Source organism: Falco naumanni, chromosome 1, assembly GCF_017639655.2.
Source record: "Falco naumanni isolate bFalNau1 chromosome 1, bFalNau1.pat, whole genome shotgun sequence".
Lineage (NCBI taxonomy): Eukaryota > Metazoa > Chordata > Aves > Falconiformes > Falconidae > Falco > Falco naumanni.
The window spans coordinates 31,670,987-31,687,429 of NC_054054.1; the positions used below are offsets into that span (position 1 = coordinate 31,670,987).

The 16,443-nt window shown below is 37.6% G+C and overlaps 1 protein-coding gene across 2 annotated transcripts in view; it reads right to left on the minus strand.

Annotated features, from left to right (window-relative positions):
* Positions 1-3,310: 3,310 nt before the first annotated feature.
* STIM2 (stromal interaction molecule 2) overlaps positions 3,311-16,443 on the minus strand; it is a 73,722-nt gene continuing 60,589 nt past the window's right edge. Inside the window, exons 8-13 of one of the 2 annotated variants that reach the window (XM_040587926.1) lie at positions 16,154-16,321; positions 15,835-15,935; positions 15,347-15,585; positions 11,540-11,741; positions 11,122-11,270; positions 3,311-10,754 (exon numbers count right to left, since the gene is read on the minus strand). In XM_040587926.1, coding sequence (XP_040443860.1) covers positions 10,717-10,754; positions 11,122-11,270; positions 11,540-11,741; positions 15,347-15,585; positions 15,835-15,935; positions 16,154-16,321 — 897 coding nt within the window. In that variant the 3' untranslated portion in view covers positions 3,311-10,716. The remainder of the gene's footprint in view (positions 10,755-11,121; positions 11,271-11,539; positions 11,742-15,346; positions 15,586-15,834; positions 15,936-16,153; positions 16,322-16,443) is intronic. The other variant, XM_040587924.1, reaches the window with a different exon arrangement.

Below are 16,443 nucleotides of genomic sequence, written 5' to 3' on the forward strand. Positions count from 1 at the left end.
TTGGTGAATTTTCTCTGCTCCCTGCAGAACCTCAACTAGTATACTTGTCTATGACTAATGTTGGCAATGGCACTTACTAGCTACAGCAGTTGCCTCAGACACATGATCCCTAGCAATGCCCAGTAGCTCTGGCCAGACCTGCCAGCAATTAAGTATTCCAGGCTTGACAAAACAAAATGCCAATAAAAGACTTGGAACTTGCGAAAAAACTTCAGTTTGTCCGTAACATGAGGAGACACACTGACAACAGCAAAGCAGCAGAGGTATCCCCCACCTGATTTGTACAACGGAGGTTGCAGAGGTACACTTCAGGGCATAAACTGCAGCGCAGGAACTTTTCTTGGCATTACACAAGACAAAAAGAAGTCAGATTTACCACAAAACATAACTTCATGTTGAGGTAGATGCTGGAACTGATGGGTTGAAGCTGCTTTTCAAAAGAAATTAAGGTCACGTACACAAATAATTGTTGCATTTAGATATTTTACACTAGAAAGCTTGTCCTAAATGGATGTATTCTCTCCTATTTGAAGTTTCTCATCTGAGGTTTTTGGGCTTGGGGTTGTTTTTAGGTATTTTGTTGTTTTCTAGATATTAAATTTGGAGGTTTTGCCGGTTACAGATCTGAAGACAAACATCAAAGCAGAAACTAATGGTTAAAGCACACCTTTGGCTGAACAATTCAGCCATGACTAGACTATGAATGCAAAGGACTTTATTTTAAAGGGTCATGCATCTCTTCAGAAAAAGTCCACATTCAGAAGCCCTTTCTTGTTTGGTACTGGTGATGGATTAACTTTATAAACTTCCATCAAAACTCAGTGTTTCTCTCTTATGTCTCTGCTGCTGCTGCTTCCACCCTAGACAGAAATTAAGCAAAGTCTCTGTCAACATAAACTACAGTTATCCAGTCTATTATATGCTCTAACTAGGCGACAGCGTACCTAAGAAAAAGAAAAAAACACTTTAAACACCACAGTGTTTGGTGGTCGGGGTTTGGGTTTTGTTTGGGTTTTTGTTTGGTTTTGGTTGGTGGGGTGTTTTAGAGCTTTAGGGCAGCCATCTATCTTGGAGCATTCCTGGCGGACAACATCAGATACACCATTGGAGATAGAATGTTATTTCTGATTTTTTATTTATTTTTCTCAAACTATTTTATCTAGAATTGCTAGATTAGCACATTCTATAGGTTAAGCAGAAAGCAGAATGGATTCCCCCTGCCAAAGCAGTATTTTTATTCACAGCCCTCTTAACACCTTAAAAACAGGGTATCTTTCATCAGAGCAGAATTAAAGGCTGCGGGAGGTCCTTCAGCAATTTCATAGCCAGTGTTAGATCTTCCTTCATATATACCTCATCTTTCCAATCATTTTTCCAGACTCCTGCATTTCAGAGTACAAATAACCGTGCTTTTCCTCCTGTACCCCTGTCGCCAGCCTCTTCCTTCATGCACACGTGTATTCACATGCCTTCACCCACATGCTGTAATTGTGACTTACAATTTCTGTAATATTCTCCTATTGCTAAGCCTCCTCTGTATAAAACAAATGAGAAAAACTGGAAAATGAGTAATTTGATAAGATTTAAGTAGTACACAGAACAAATGGAAATCCACCCTGAGGTTCAGAAATTACTTCCAGAATATTATCAGTCTAAAAGGCAAGACCTCTTAGAATACAGACAAACCTTGGCCTTCAGAAGTTAACTATTTAGCTTCCTCCTGGAAACAATGGAGGAAAAGTGGTAGTTTTAAGTACAGAAGTAGGAGAGAAACAGGACTGAACCATACAGGTATTGCAGCTGATAGGGAACTCTGTTAAACTTTACTTTGATTCCTTGAATAAAGAAATACTTTCCACTATCTAGGTATGTTAGCAGTTACTTAGCACATCCTTACAAGGCACTCAAAAAGAACAGGGAGTATGGGAGACCTTTACCAAACTGACTTAGAACCAGCTTAACCAGGAGCACTCTATCCCTACAAACAGCTCAGTGCTCAAAGGACCTTGCAAGAGATTTCTTGTCCCATTTCAACTTTGTTCCACATGCTCCATCTCACCAAGGGCAAGCAGGATGCTATAGAAATTCACAAGCAATGCCATCACCCAGTGGGAACTGGTAAAACTGTCACTTTAAAAGCCTAAATTCGGCAGAGTAAGGAAATGGACTTCGATTCAACAGTAATCAAAAGCATTAATCTAGTAAAAAAACACCTGACTTCAGTGACTGAATACCAGTTTGCTGAAGTTGTTAATTAACCGAAGCTCAGGAATATCCCATAGGGATTAGAATGCTCTGTGTTCCACTTGCTTGGGTGCCAAGTCTTGCAGTAAAATATTTCTTATAAACTACGCTATAACATCTCAATCAAAATTTGCAGGAGAAATTAATAGTAGGTCCCCCCCAACAGAAAGGTATTTAGCGCTCTGAAGATGCAAAGGTGATTTAGGCTTTGCCAGCCCATATGCTTTTTCCACTGATAAGCAGTTAACACTGTTTAATCAAGAACACGAAGGACACATTGATGTGAAACCAGCGACCAACTCACACCAAGGTATTGCTTCTCAAGAGGGCTGCGTTAGAAAACTACAACTGAAAATAATTTATATACAGATTCAATTACCAATATCCTATTTTTATCCAGGAAAAACTAATTTGTTTTGCACTATAAGTTCTCTAAACACTATTCTCATCGACCCCCCGGTCCACACCTGTATGGTTACTTATTTATCTCGCTGCAACCTTGTCACCTCTACATAGGTGGCACTTCTGGTTACAAGAGAAGCCACTTTTAAACAGCTCTTCTTGATATACAGCTAGTGCTTCTTTCTTTCTCAGAGTTGCTATAGTTAAAAAGAATATTAAATAACAGCACGGATTTTCTTTTTTTGCTTTTGGTAGAAAGCCACAGGTTCTCAAACTAATCCTCAAACTCAAAATCACAAGGCTATGCATTATTCCAGTAGTCATTTGGAAAGGCTTTTCACCTTGTTCAGAAGATAAAAACATAAAATCCCAAATCTTAAAAATATGATGCAACTTAAACTTAAAAAGGCTCTTTCAAGCAAAAGCACTAAGGCTCAGGATCTCCAAGCCTAACTCTGGCACCCTGGCTGCCCCAACAAAACTGTATCCACCTTTCCCTTCCCAGTAATATTGCCACCAAGCTTTAATAATAGCATGAAACAAAGAAGTATTACAGACTCCTAAGCAGAACAAAGAAAATTTATCTCAAGTTTTTAAAAAGGCTTATATACTCTGGCAACAGCCTAAGTTCAATTAACATTACATAACATTCTCACTAACACAGTTTCACTTTTCAAAATGAAAGTCAAATTTATTCAACATTAAGTGTAACAACACATCAGAAACCAATATCCACTTATAAAATAAAGCAAAGTAACATGAATAAACACAGGAAAATACTGTCTGAGACTCTCCAAGCAGGACATTTCTCATAAGACTCACAGAAAAAAAAAAATGATTTTTATATGCAAACAGACTCAATTCCCAAAAACTCAGTTTTTTCCAGTTGTAAAGCAATATATAGCTAATGGGAGATAAACTAGAAAAGGGAATGAAATGCATCATGCTGTACAACACCAAAGAAATACTCCAACTGCATTTGCGTACAGCATTAACAACATGCAGTAGATGAGGTTAAAAGCAAGTACAGTGTGTATATATTAGAGACAGAAACTAGCCAGTCTGAGGGCTTTGTTTCTTATTTTAGTTCAACTAATGAAAACAAACAGATGCTAAGAGCAAACAGAGGAAGAGCAGAATCTGCACTGAGAATAACATCTCTTCCCAGAACAGTAAAGCATCTTGAGTAAGATTTAAATTGTGCGCATTTTCACTCAGTTGGTCCTCTTCTTGCTATGTCATTCAAACATACCTAGCTCCAATGACGGGCTTTATGCAAGTATCTACGTTTCTATAAAGCTGTAATTAAATGAAACAATGCAAGTCATTCAAATTCTGCTAATCCTTTAAGTCAGGCATTAATATGCTGAACACTCACTACAATTCAATGCTATTTAAATTAAAAATAAAAACAGGGCAAGACATCTGGCAAACAGCCTTGCTGAAATGTAGGGTATTTTAATTGGTTTTGTTGCTTGGATGAAAGCAGTGTGAAAATACACATGCTACCCATTTCGTTAAGAACTGTTTAAACAATTATTTTCCACAAAAAGTTGGGATCTTTGTTGGTTCTAGTCAGTCCACAGCCTGACAGATTTCTCTTGCCAGTCTTTTTTTTAAACAGCAATTTTTTTAAACAAACCCCCAAGATCTCCTATAGCTTGTCAGCTATTGAAAAGCAAGCAAGCAAAGCGCACATGCAAGTTATTAGATTTAGATAGCCAAATATAATTAACTACAAAGTTCCAAGCAGTAAGTACATCTACATTCCCCTGGGGAGACTCAGTCTTACTGGGAGATGGATTTGAAAGCTGATAAAGAATGCCAGTTACCTGGTTCACTTCAGAAGTTCTCTGCCTTCCACCTAAGGACTTCCAAGAGCCCATTCTACCACCTAACAAACTAACAAACTAGTACAAATATTCAAGATTTAAATTCATTTCAGTAAGAATGGACTGATGGCTTACAATTGAAGACTGACTTTTCTAGGGCTAGACATATTGACCTTAATTTTAAATGAATTCAAGTTTGAAAATAATTGTGCAGCATCAAGATAAAAGTAAAAAACAAAGGAAAAATTAAGAAAGATAAACTTACCACTCACACACAAATTGCACAAGTCAATGCTCTACCTAGTTTAACTCAAGTACAGCAGTGTTTTTACAACAATATCCAAACAAAAAGTAACTTATCTACCACTTATCTATTGGCAATTCTCAGCTGAAAAAAATGTTGTATTCAGTACCTGTTTATTTAACAGTAGAGGGATCACAACGAACCAAGATTAATTAAAAGGAATGTAAAGGAGAGTCTTAATTCAGATGTCTTTAGTGCATATTAAACCAAAATTGACTTTAAGACATGCTACTGAAATCATTATCTGAAACTGGTCTGAGGTCCAGCAATCACATAAGCTAACTATGAAATTTAATGCTGGGTCAAAAATGGAATAGAAATATGAAGGTAATGTCCTGCAGAGTACGTCTAAAGAAGAAAGGTTTTTTTCCTTGGGTAAAGAGTTACTGATCTGAAAGCTTTGAGACTGAATATACCTCTCATCTCCAGCAATGTAAGTTGTGAGTATTCCTTAGTCTTCTGATATAGGAGCAGATGAAACACCTCTGAACTCTTTTTTCATCCTCTATAATGAGCAAGAGGAATTTCTTTCTACCTTGCTCAGATGTGCTTTCCTTAACATCTAAGCAGAGACCAACCTTCCACTTCCATTTCAGTGAAGAATTAAATACACAGAACACACATAATTTGGTAAACTTGAGATTCAAAGTTGTAAAGGAAAAAAGATAACACAAATCATTTTATTTCTGAAAGACTGAAGTGGGCTGATAAGTACTGCCATCTTGCTTAAGTAATGTCAGATGCAAGAGCAACTGGGAATAACAATTCAAAGGTTAATATTGTTATAATTTATATTAATCAGTGCATTCTGTTTGTGCAAGACAGGACTAAGTGGAAATTCACATCAGCACCATCTCTACAGGGCTGGAAGGGAAAGCTATCTGTTGAAAATGCTACTGAAGCCTCAAAGAATGATTACCTAAACATTTACATGCTGTCGGGCAGTCAGACAAAAGCCTTTTTTGGTGATTCGTTATACCAACATCTGTGTTTAAGTCACTAGTAGAAAAGTTTACCAGCACTTTGAATCAAACAGCCTTAGAAGGTTTAACCATTACTCAGTGAAGATGCAACATCCAGGATTAAAATGCCTACAGCAATTCAGAGCAAGCAGTGTTTCAGACATGAAACAGTAATGCATCATTTTAGTCAGTGGAACTGGAACAGATTAGAAAACAATGTGCACCCTCCTAGTTAATATATTGTACAAGGAGATAAGCAAATAGTAAAAGAGGTCCAAGAATCAGTAATTCCTCTATTTGGCTTTAAAAAAAAAAAAAAAGCATTCGGTTTATTTACATTCTTCTTCCCTGCTTGTAAATGAAAAATAAATGCTTCTTTGCACGTTATAAAATTAAGGTAATAATCCCTCTCCAGCAATGTATCTTAGAAATGGAATGAAACTATCCTGAAGCTCTAAACCGGCAGTACGAGAAATGCTAGCTAAAGCTCACCTCTCTCCTATGCATGCTTTTTTCCCCATATACTGGGAAGCAAAAGGGCAAAAATCTCGAAAGCTTCAATTTCTAATAAATTTTATCTTTTTAGGCTTTCAATCAGTCATAAATTAATGACCAATTCAAGCTGGCATCCATAAATATAAGAAAACTGAAGTCAAGTATCCTTGGCTTCACAATCTTCAAGGCTTCCAAATGAGGAACTGTATTCTTATTGTAACATTACTACCTGAACTATGATGGAGAATCTTCCCTCTTTCAGCAAACTGCCCACCAGAAAGTGGAGGGTAACCTGCTACCTAGGTACCAGTGAGGTGGGGAAAGAGATGTTGACATATGCATGGAACTGCCTATGAGAAATTTTAGATTCCATCCCCGAGCAGGGAAAAAGAATCTACTTCCCTGTCCACTCTAAGCTGGTCAAAAGTATTCCCCATGGCAACCAGAAATCCTTTCCTAAAATGTTTACACTATTAGGAAAGAAGTATCACATAGCTTTAGTAAGAATTGTGGAAAGGTTTGGGTTTGTTCAGTTTTGGAAGTATTGGGTTTTTCTTCTTCATGCAGAACCACTTGACAGCTGCTTTTACAGGTGAAAGACTCAAATGGTAACCTCTTCAGGGAGAAGCCTTTTACGCAGTTTCCACAAAGGGCTGCTCTCCTGACAAAGTACTCTTAAAATATTTCAAGAAAGCAAAGATCCTCATCTTCTGAAAAATACTGGAGAATTTAAAATAGAACATGGAGAACAGAAACTAAAAAAAACCAACCCACCTCTAATCACAACCATTCTGAGTTTAGAGCTTAGGAATTCCCCAGCCATTTAAAGATGATGACACTAGATGATTGTCTTGAATGACTGACATGTCTTATAGAAATCCCAGTAGTTGGAACCCTGGCTGGATTCACTGACTGCAAGCCAGTTCATGTTACACCATTAAGCAAGCGGAGGAAAAACAGAGGACTTTTGAATGCATATCGTCTCACTTCTGAGATGTTGACATATGCCAGATACTTCAACATTAAGACTGGATTTGACGTTTGCCGGTGAGGATCTGTCTACCTGACAGTCAGTGCTCTCAGCAGGATACTAACGGAAGATGAGCATTCCTACAGTAGCCATAGTACAAGCAATCCAAGTCACTCTGGGGACAAGTTTAAGTGGCAAGATGCACAAGGGGTCTATTAAAATGATTTAACCCCACCCTCAACTCTATGAACTTAAAATTGCAGTCTGTGCTCCAACATACAATCCTCACCACTTCTGATCATATTAACTTAAGCTTTTAGTTCTATAATATTAATTATTAAATATAATATTATTAGCAGCTATAAAGTTACAGGACAGCTGGTAACAAACCGAGTGTTGAGAGTAGTCTGTGCTCCAAAGGTTTGCCATTTTGAAGCCAAAAAATCTGTTAACACTATGATAATCTTATTGATGTTTGTACAAAGCCACAGCATTTTTTTTTCCAGAAGACATTTAAATTGTGTATTTTAAAAAGATAATTAACACTTAAACTCACAGCCAGTGAAGAGTACACCACCTCTTCCATTTCAATTTTTAGTTATACTTACTACAGAAAACTGAATTTGTCTGTTTTGGCTTCTCAGTATTTGAGCTTGCCTGGCTTACATCAGGATTAAGTAGTGCTGTCCTCCCACTCCTCAACACCAGGTAATTTCTTCCATGTGTAAATATTTACTCTCCAGTATCAAGACACTGTTTCATCATCTTTGGTAATGATAGAGACACAGTTCCTCAAACTTCACATAGCAATATCTACTATCCAGCCCCAGATCTAACTTTAAACTCTGTTATTGCTATAGCCTTCTCAAGTGCAGACATCAAAATTGAACATTTTTCTGGTAGTAGTCTTCTCCGTGCTGCTTGGGAGGCAAGGTAAGTTCCCTACTTTTACGTATGTTTTTTTCCCTTTGTATGTGTTCAAGTACTTCATCAGGCTTTTAACTACAACTCTGAATGCTCAGCATTGAAGTGGTTCTCTGGCACAAGTTTTTTTTGCATTGCTGGGGGTCTTTTTTGTCTACCATGCACAGAGTGTACAATCTTTCTTCAAAGAGACCACTGTTACCTTCTGACATTAATACTCCGGATTCCTTCTGCTCTCTTAAGGAATTAATCAATGTACCAGGACATTTAAGGTACTTGTACATGCAAGGTCTCTATCCCATTTTCTAACCCTCCTCTTCAAACCATTTCACTAGCCATAAAAAATGCTTTTGTTAACATCGCCATCACTTCTTGAGGACAGACCTAACACATTGGTATGTACAGTGGAACCTAAATAGAAAATTATAGAAAAGACATGTATCACTTGATTTCAGTTAGCTACAGGTTTTGAAGGCTTCTTACTAGAAAAAAATTTAGGCAGTCAGTGAATTAATTCTTTCATACAGTACAGCACGTACATATTGGCAAGAAGCCCCTAATCACAGGTTGCTGGCAGTGGCACCTGTTACTGAGGCAACTAGAATACTCCTATGGAAGAGCTGAAACTATTTAGTCATCACTGGGTAAATTGCTTGTGTTCACTAGAGCAAGAAGTATTTCTTTGGAATGTACCTCAAAAGAAATTCCGCTCAGTAGTATTTTCAAACTGAATAAAAGGCACTGTTACTCAAGCAGTACATTTGTTGTCTCCAACTGTTTTAAAAAAAAAATTAAAATATGTTTTTGAATAACTAGCTACTGTTGCTCTAAGAAGGCTTCCTTGTTACCTCAATTTTCATCTCTCCCTATAAAAGCTTAACATAAAAAGTGCTTTTATCTAAAGCATGTAGAGTCTCACCTTTATATCTATCTTTATATCTAAAATTATGAATTAGTATAACAGTATGCATTATAAAATTATACCATTTACTTCAGACATGGCTGAACAGCTAAATCTTCAAACTATACAAAAATAAAGTGTATGAAATCTTACAAAAGGAGGACATTAAGACATTAATAGCTAGTCCAAAAAATATAACTTATACACAGCAGTAATAAGCATAAGCAATGTAGCCTACAACAGCTTTCAATTAGCAGGACCTCTGAAACAAGCATCAGCTAAAATTAGAACATTCCCAACACAATGTTTCCAATTTATTGTCTTTACCACAGTACAAACTTTTACAAACCAAATGTCCATTGTCTGTCAGTCTGTAAACAAAAGCTACTATCTCCCTCCTCATTTTAAGAGGGTGAATGTTTTCAGTCCTCGGTCAAGTTTCATATCCATCACTTGCATAAGGAATTAAAAGCCTCTTCTCTTGTTATTTTTCTTTTTTTTTTTTCTTTTTTTTTTTTTTTAATCATACAGCCTGCAGTGAAGTAAAATCACAGTGAAAGTCCTGGAAAAAACATGATCTTTACAGCAGGACTTGAACCATTCTAATGATAAAAGCATGGCATTTCCATTTCCAGAAATCAAGTCAATTAGAAATCCTAAGTTCTACTTAAAAACCCCAAAAGATCTAAAAGTGAAAAGATTCATCTTCTCAGTCAAATACAAGTCTTTCAGTTTCACTTGCAGAGAGACTTTTCCAGTCTGTAAAACAGTAGTGCAATTCAATTAGTTCTACTTTTATTTTTCTTAAAGTCCAGTAGATAAATGTCCTAGCTCTACGGAAAGATAGGAAGATGCTCCAGTAAACAAGAAACTTTGGCAAGCCCAGGAAGGCTCACTAGTCCATTAAAGCTTAGAAGTCCAAAGTGGCTTAAAAATAGTTTATGAATAAACTAAAAACCAAAAAAACCCAACAAAACAAAACTTAAAACAAAACCACTAAAAAAAGACAAACTAAAAAAAAAGGAAATAAATAGGCAGAAATTAATGTAAACTGTCTGAACTTTTAATGATTTCTCATTAACAGCTGGCACAACCTTTGACAGTACAGTCAGTTAAATATAGTTGACCTACAGAGCATTCCATTAGGGCAACCAGTCTGGAACACTCAAATGGAATTACATTCCTAAGACTTAAAAAATAGAGTTCTTATAACACTACTATAGGTTTCTTCTGCCCACCTCACTTACACTTCTTCTTGAAGAGGCTTTTTATTTTTGATGGCTTTTTGTTTTTTTCACCATTTTGACACAGGTCCTGCGGGATGCTACTTATCCTAGGGACAGAAGCAGCTTCATGGTTGGGTTTACTATCACTGCTGGCTGAAGAACATGAGGTGTGCCGAGGCTTTGGGAGTGGGACCCCAGTTGAAAGCTGATTCATGCTGCAGGACTTCTCCAGGATTCCATTATAAACTTTGCTTGCAGGGCTAAAGATCATGCTCTTAGTTTCTGCCATGCCTACACAGTCAGGAGAGCCCCTAGAGATATCTGCAGTTAGAGAAGAGGAGTCTCCTGTAGATGATTCCTCCAGTGAGAATTCTTCTGGGGATATTTTCTGAGGAGAAAGTGTCTGGTAGATCTCAAGACTTGCTGGAGGAGACTGCTTCCTTCCGGTGGATGAATTTAAGGAGTCACATTCCGAACCTGTTTCCTGTATTTCCCTGAGTTAGAGCAAAGACAGGAGAAAACATAATGAAACTACTATTTCCTTCATGTAATTAAAAAGGAAATTAATTTAGAATCAATAACATTAGTCTAAAAGCACCACCCACACTTTTCCTTAGTATTTAATTAACAATAAACATTAAGTTAAACATTTTAAGTCACGACTTTCATTACATTATTATCTAAACTTAAGATAATTAACTTGTGTGATCTTGTTTTTGTGAGCAGCACCATCTGCCCAGAATCAGTCATTTGTATCTCACTTCAAAGAACAAAAACTATCTCTGAGAAAAGTTATGAAATGAAAGAAGGAGAATTAAGCCTATCATACACAAAAAGTTTCTTCAGGACAAGTGTCCCTACCTTTCAACAAGCTCATTTGCTCCTTCCAAAAGGAATTTAACCTTTTCCTATGAGGCCATGTAACAAGAGTAGGTACACGCTCAACATGCTGTAAGAATTGTGTTACCATCCATCTTCTCTTCGCCCAGTAGCTGACATTGCTTTTGATCCTAGTTTCAGATGTAAAAGCCAGTAACATATTGTAATGGAGAATCAGGGTTAGTTCAGTGCACCCTGGATTGTAACATTACTTAACTGTATACGACATGCTAGCTATTTACATACATATACCAGACAAGAACTCTCTCTGTTCAATGAGGACTACATTAATCTATATTATCCTACAGATTACTTTTGGCTTGGTTCAACCTCTAATTCTAAACTGCTAGTCTCAAATAATCCTATCAGAGTTCCAAGTGCTGTTTGCTAATCTCCGTACCATTGTTTATCAGCAGAGAAGTAAATGGCTTCCTCCTCCTCTTCAGTTCGATAAAGAGCTGGGCAGCTCGACACAGAAAGGATGTCAGGGTCAGGGGACTGCAAAGCATGCTGAGACTGCGGAGATGATGGCACAACATTGCGTCTTGATCGACACAAGCTACTGCTTCTTGCCAGTGTGCTGGGAGGTTTTACAATGGACCCTGAGGCAAAGACAAAGCAAACCAAAACCCTCCAAGTGACATTGATGGTAACAATATCTACTCTGAAGACTAAATAGCAGCTATCTGCTTCAGCCACAGTGATTCTTAAAAAACTTTGACATTGCTCAGCTGGTTAGGGAGAAGACAGACTGGCATCACCTTACACATTCTACAGTTAGATGAAGCAACTAACCAAGATGCAACTGCAGCAGTCTTGTGACTGCCAAATATTACTCTGACCACGTGCACCAAAGCTCTGGCTCGCTATGCTCTCTTGAGAACAAAGAGAAAGATTCTACTGGAACTCCCAACCCTTTATAAACTGAAAATAGCAATGCTGAAATTAGTATGTTACACAATATCCTGTACTTTACTTGCATGGTGATTGGGAGCTTAAAAGAATATGTAAAAGTTCTGCAATGCAGGTATACCTAACCGAACAACCAACTAAAATAAAACACACTGCATTAGTTGAAAGTTATGGTAGCCATGGAAGACCAATTTACCTAACATGATAGAAAATATATAACTCAATCTCATTTTCAGTGCAAGTATTTCCTATTTGACAACACTTCCTTTTGCCAGGCTAACTATGAATTTCTAGAAACAAAAAATAGTAAGAATGGGGGAGACAGCAACGCAAAACTTGACCAGGAAAGTATCTAACAGGAAGTGACAAACTAAAATGTTCCTAATTAATTCCTCCTTCAAAGGATGATTAGGCAGCAATACTCCTACAGAAATAAATCTACAGACCTCTTTTCAGGCTAGCAGGTTTGAGTCTCAGGATTTCTCATACCCCTCCTCAAACTGTCCCACAGAATGCATCACTGCATAAGACAGACCGACCATAGCCTTCACTGATGTTCAAAACCGGTACCAAACAAAACACACTAAAAAAAAATCAATTATTTTTGTAGACAAGGATGTCTAGCCTGACAAAAAATGTTTTTAATTTTTGAGATGCCAGTTTTGCATCAGGTAAATTAAAGTTTCCCTTCCTGGAATCTCAGGAAAGGTTGAGTTGTCATTCTGTTTTAGTGCAGGAAATCACAACTTCCACAAAACAAGTAACTGCACCTTTGCCAACGCGTAGACTTTGTTTCCTGCTGGGCTGAGCAGAAAAGAAAGGTATACAAGTCCCGCATGACAGCTGTCATGTAACTCAAATTTTGATTTTACTTTCCATGAACTCCCTACAGACCTGAAAAGCAGGTGCTGGCAGCTCAAAAATAAGCCTCTGTCATTACAAATATATGTCTAAAAAACCCCACAAACATGAACTGAGATAAGAGTAAGAATCCCTTCAGAAAATTTACTCTGTATCCAGGTAAATCAGATGTCATCCTACTTGCTGATGTAAAAGCAAAGATTGCACCATGGGTGAATTTTGAGAGAAGTTACAAGCACTTTGGTTCCTTGTAGGTATATTTACACAGCATTATGAAGGATTCAGCTGTGACAATTTAAGGTCTAGAATTTTCTAGTACAAATGAAGCTCAATAAATCAAGGAATCGGCTGAATCCTAATCAGTCAATGGAAAAGTAGGAATTTCACTATTACTTTCCTGTAATGACTTTGTTCCAGTCTCGTACATCTGGTTTTTTATCCCCCCTTTTCTTCAGCCAGGATGACTAAACAGATCTACTTCACACCATTTTAGCCTGTCGTCCCAATTGCTGACTTCAAATGTTTCAATCTTAAGAGACCAAAGGATGCTGGGGCAAGGTAACAGCCCAGATAGTTATGAGCAAGACTGTTTCAGTCTGGACCTAAACTGAACTGACCTGTCTGCACGCTGCATTTTGCCTGAAGCCTCATGAGTGGAACAAGCTATTTTGCTTCTGTCCCTTCTAATGTGTATTTGTCGTTTTTGTCTAAAGGATGGGAATAATTTAGCAGTTACCAAACTAACCTACAATAACTTGACTCCTAAAGTGGTTTCAAATACAGATCATTTAGCATATTTTCCCTTTACTTCCCCACTTCCAGGCGTTTCCTGGTGGTTTTTTTTCACTGAGTAGAAATTTTAAAACCTACTAAGTTAAGGAGAAGATACTTCCCTCATGTAATCACTCACAAAAATCAGGCTCTTGTGCCTTACCAACATTCAGGAAAACACATTTGAAATTTTTGTAGCATTACCAAGACACTGGTAACTTTCATCACTGAGACAACATCCATTAACTAAATACTTCCAAATGAACTGAACTTTAAAAACAACAAAAACAAACCACCATAATTGCAAAAGCCCACAAAAGCAAAAGTTTCAACTAAGTATGCTCTTAAAACTGTACAGTCCTCCTCAAATCACAGCTCCTCTGAAACAACTGCACTTTGCTTTCTGGCTTCACTTCTATGCAAGACCTGAATGAGAAGAGTGACTAAAAAACAAAGTGTGACTGAAATCTTAAATACATATTTAAGTGTTTTGTCATTTTAGACCGTCTGGAAAGTTGGATAATAAATGGAGCTCTTCATTTTGAAATCAGACCACAGGTTTCTCCATACAGACTTGGATGTTTAACTCTAGACATCTTATTTTACCGGGCCATCCAAAATTTTTGTTGCTAAGGTTTAAATCAAAGCGTTCACAGCGAAGACAACTAGAGACACAGTATTCTTTAAAAGCGATAAAAGCTTGCAGTAAGTAATGTTGCATAACTTTGCAATGTGGCCTATAAAAAAGTGGTTACATTCAGTAGACAGACATGTGACCAAGGCACACTAAATGAAGCCGGCAAAGTGGCAACCACTCTCCTTAGGCTATTTTAAAATACACTTCTAATTTCTTCTGAGAATCCCAGCCCTGGAAGAAAAACGTACACATAAGACAAAGTTTCCTTCCCTACTCATTTCTCAGCTTGATATTAATTGTTTGAATACCTCCATGGGATCTTTTTGATTTGCCTCTAGAGTCCAGTTAACCGCAACTTCCATGAAACAGGCTCTTGTATTGACGCAATAACTCAAGATACAAGGGTGGTCTGAATCCCCAGTGTATCTCTCTTGATCATAGTTTAACCAAATCTGGATTTTCCCTCCCTCCAGCACTTGGCCTCTCTGCCTCACAGTCAAACAATCCACTGTATCCAAACATAAACATTCTGCCTGAAAGCTTCCCTTGGATAACAGGATTTTGTTCCAGCCACTGAAGAATGTTTAAAAAGCTATGTAGCACATGGCCTCTTAAAGGGTGTGATCCTCCTAGTAGCTCAAGGGACCCTAGACTAACTCCACCCCTTCCACCTGAAAGAATAAGTGTGCTAACAAATTCACTATAATGCATTACTCATTACAAATGTTTGTCTACATGGCAATCCAAGCATGACAAGCAGACTTTCAAAACCTTAGCTGGATATCCCCCCCAATCCCCCACTGAAACAGAATAAAGGCTTTTTCTTCACATTACTTTTATTGTAAAAACCCGTTTCCAGTTTATGCAAGTCCCAACAGATGCATCTAAAATGCCAGACAGAATTTTGTTTCTTGATTTTACTTTGATCCAGTCCTGTTTGATTTCAGCACTAATCTCCCACCTGACTTTAAAAATCCCATGCCTCCCCAACTCTCCCCCTTTCTTTTTATTGAGCACACCACTTACCATGAAACTGTGAAACTATCGGAGGAGTATCTTCATCCAAGTCATCAACTCCCCCTGCAATTGGGTAAGGAGGAATAGAAACTCGAGGCATAACTACCCAGCTGTGATCAGAGTAGAGAGAGGAGGTCAAGCTTGGTAGCCCAGAATTGTGTGCTATTTGAAAACCACAGATCTTCTCAATCTGTTGCCATCGATAAAGACGCTCTCTCAAACATGTCGTCAGCTCAGAGAGGGCTTTCCTAAAGAAAAGCACACATTAAAATTACAGGCACTGCTCTTAACGATAAAGCAAAGCAATGCAAGCACAATCATCCCAGCATACCAGAAGATCCATTAGGACTGTCCAAATATTTGTCATTTAATATCTTTTAAACTGTTTTACTTAAGTGCAATGGCACTAAGACACTAAATCCCATCACACTCATAAAATTCCAGTGTTTCAGGAATAAATAGTCACAAAAGAACATGCATCCTGTTAATACTCTTACTTTGCTTCAAGGATTTTATGGTCCACTTCATCCAGGGAGGAGCTGTGTGCAACATGTAACGTTCCAAATACAGTGCTTCTCTTCTTTTTTATTTTCTCTGCCTAAAAGCAAGGTCAAATGAAATGCATAAAACTGGGAGTTACAGACTTAACACAGATATCAATCTTAACAATAGCGACAGGTAGCAAAAAACAACCCTGAGGAGGGGAAAAAAAAAATAAATAAATCTCCAAATGCTTATCTAGACAATTTGTATTTACTATTTCATATATCTGGAGGTCCGAAAAGTTTTAAGTAGGTAAAGAGTAAGTGTTAGTACCTCATCTTTGGCGATTGCTAATTGCATTTCTGCATGCTGTCTTTTGATATTGTAATACTGTACTTCAACTTCATGTGTTAACTGAAGCCACTTCTGCAAAGCTTCAGGAACAGACCAATTACTTCTCAGCTCAAACTCCTTTTCAGCCTTTTTTAAAGCCATGCGAACCTAACAATCAAGAAGAAATAAAAGTGTTAACAACAGTATCATTAGAAACAACAGAAGAAAGTGAAATATAAGCACTTTTATAGGCTGCAGCAACATACTAAGGCTTTACAGAGCTTTGGTGT